This window comes from Myotis davidii, unplaced genomic scaffold (assembly GCF_000327345.1).
Source record: "Myotis davidii unplaced genomic scaffold, ASM32734v1 scaffold2621, whole genome shotgun sequence".
Lineage (NCBI taxonomy): Eukaryota > Metazoa > Chordata > Mammalia > Chiroptera > Vespertilionidae > Myotis > Myotis davidii.
Genome location: NW_006291205.1, coordinates 306286 through 308770, shown reverse-complemented (window position 1 = coordinate 308770; position 2485 = coordinate 306286). Strand labels below are relative to the sequence as shown.

The 2485-nt window shown below is 63.6% G+C and overlaps 1 protein-coding gene across 3 annotated transcripts in view; it reads right to left on the bottom strand.

Moving 5' to 3' along the window:
* GNAO1 (guanine nucleotide binding protein (G protein), alpha activating activity polypeptide O) overlaps positions 1–2485 on the bottom strand; it is a 119317-nt gene that overhangs the window by 5392 nt on the left and 111440 nt on the right. For 2 of the 3 annotated variants that reach the window (XM_006764345.2, XM_006764346.2), the window contains exon 6: positions 547–700. The exons of the other annotated variant lie outside the window; for it this stretch is intronic. In XM_006764345.2, the coding sequence (XP_006764408.1) occupies positions 547–700 (154 nt within the window). The remainder of the gene's footprint in view (positions 1–546; positions 701–2485) is intronic. 3 annotated transcript variants of the gene reach the window in all.

Genomic DNA, 2485 nt, shown 5'->3' with positions numbered 1-2485 from the left:
GAGGAGGAGGAGTTGGAGGAGGGATGTGGTTTGGGAAAAGATGGGAGGTGGAGGAAGAGGGGAAAGCAGGCCTGATGGTGGAGGGGGGGAAGGATCTGGTGGGACACAGGCAGGCCTCTGATGGTAGAGGAAGCAGGTGTGGCCACTCACAGGCCACGCGGCTACGCTTTCTAATCAGGCCCAGGTGCTGTGAGGCCAGCAGCCGCCCGGGGGAGGTTAAGGGGAGGCCACTGGGGAGGCCGGGGGAGGCAGGAGACCTCCTCTGGAGGTGACCAGGGTGGAAGGGGAAGCCTGATGTCCTGCCCACGTCACTCCAGAGTCACCTGGTCACAAAGCTTGTGGATCAGAAGGTCCACTTCCCCCCACCCCCTGGCCACACCCTGGCGTTTTCCTTTGCGCCCTGTCGGACTCCAGCCGTGGCGCCCCGCACGCCAGCCATGCTGGCCCAGCAGCCTGTTCCCGGAGCCACAGGTTCACGCCCCTGCAGGGGACCCCGGTCCCTGGGAGGGGTGGACTTCCTCCTGCACAGGGACCCGAGACACCCACCTGTGTACTCAGGAAAGCAGATGGTCAAAGGGGACTTCTTGATCTTCTCGCCAAAGAGATCTTTCTTGTTGAGGAAGAGGATGATGGAGGTATCGATGAAGAACTTGTTGTTACAGATGGAGTCGAAGAGCATGAGAGACTCGTGCATGCGGTTCTGCGGCCGCAGGCGGGAGGGAGAGAGCGGGACAGACAGCAAGGAGACACGGAGACAGGGAGAGAGAAGAAGAATTAGGTTTGAGAGAGAGGAGCTGGGCTACCCAGCAGCTCAGGAGGCGCTCCCGGGCCCGTGGCTTCTCGGGAGGCGGACGGACAGAACAGTGATCCGCTACACAGCACCGGGCTGCCGGTGTCCAGCGCCCAGACCCATCGACGCCCCTCGTCTCGGGGCCAGTGGCAGACAGTGACCCGACCATGGCTCCCGGGTGAGGCTGAGGGTCCGGTGACCTGGGCTCGCCCCCTGCGAGGTCCCCAGCCACAGGAGGGTCTCCCTGGATGTGGGTGTGTGTGTGCATGCGTGTGTGTGTGCGTGTGCTCATGTGCGTGTGCTGGGGGTGGTGGCTATTGGATGGGAGCCCAGAGTTGGGCTTCGGCCCTTCCTGTCCAGACCTGCCCTCTTGAGCCCCGTCTGTGGGTGGAGGTGTCCTCTGTGAGGGGTGAGGGACTCTGTGTGGGTCCCTCCTGTGACCTGGGGGAAGTCACACCTGGGGGCAGCCCGTGGGGAGATTCGTCTGCCCTGGCTGTCTGCAGGGGAGCCCCGGACCGGCCACACCTCCTTGTACGCAAGTCCGTTCAGCAAATGAATGTGCGTGTTGGGCCTCCAACTAAAGCAGAACCCTCGGGGGACAGCCTCTTTTCCCAGGGCTGGGGTGAGGCCGAGGCAGCGGCCAACTTATTCTGTGGTGGGATGCCAGGGGCACACTCGAGGGTGAGGGTGGGATGCCAGGGTCTCTTGGCAGTGTGGGGGGCAAGTCTCTCTGCGAACGAACCCCTTTCTGCAGGGGAGGGTGACTTCTGTGATGGGCCTCCCTGGGGGAAGGGACAGCTGCCCTCGCCCTGGAACATGTCCCCCTCACACCCGGCTCCCCGGGCCTACAGCTCAGGCCCAGAGTCATTCTGGGCTACGGTCTCCCTCTGAAGCCAGAAGACGGAGCCAAATCAGGGCGAGAGCAGAGAGCAGTGTGGGTGCCACTGGGCTTTATTCTCCGAGATGGGGGGCGGTGGCGGGGGGAGGAGGAGGCAACAGTAGGAGCTGAGGAAGCTGCCTGTTCTGTTGCCATGGTGACTTCCCCTATCTGAGCAGGAGGAGGAGGGGAAGGTGGGGACACGTCCTCCACGGTCACTGCGGTCACTACGCCCCACCTGCCGGCCGGCTCTGCACCCAGCACTTCCCCGCCTCGTGCCAATTCATTTCACCAACCCTTAGGGGGCACGGGAGTGGCACAGGTGGCCGGCTCCAGAGCTGGGCCATATAACAGGCCTCTCCAGTCACTGGGAGTGGTCAGTGGCCTTCAGCGGAGGAAACAATGAGGGTCACGACGGCCCAGGACCGCCTATCACACCCGTGACCTCGTTCTGTGGCCGACGCTGGAGGGGGCGGGCAGCCTGTGTCCTCTGTTGCTTCTCGGGAGCCACTGGGCAAGGTTACCCCTCCCTCGGGGACCTGCCGTCAAGGCCACTGTCCCTTTACTCTGCTAAGCAGATCCGGCAAACCCATGTGACGTTACCACCCTCCTAGCCTCAGCCAGCCACCTTCATTCTTGGACCCCCAAAACATCCTGTTCAGGGAAGAGCGAGACTTGTTGGCCCCGGGCCACCTCAGAGCCTGTCCCTCGAGGGGCAGGTGGAGGTCTCCCCGCAGGCCAAGGGCAGGGCCTGGGGCTGTGCACACTGGGCTCACTGGGCTCCGAGGAGGGCAGAGCAGAGATGCTCCGACACCCAC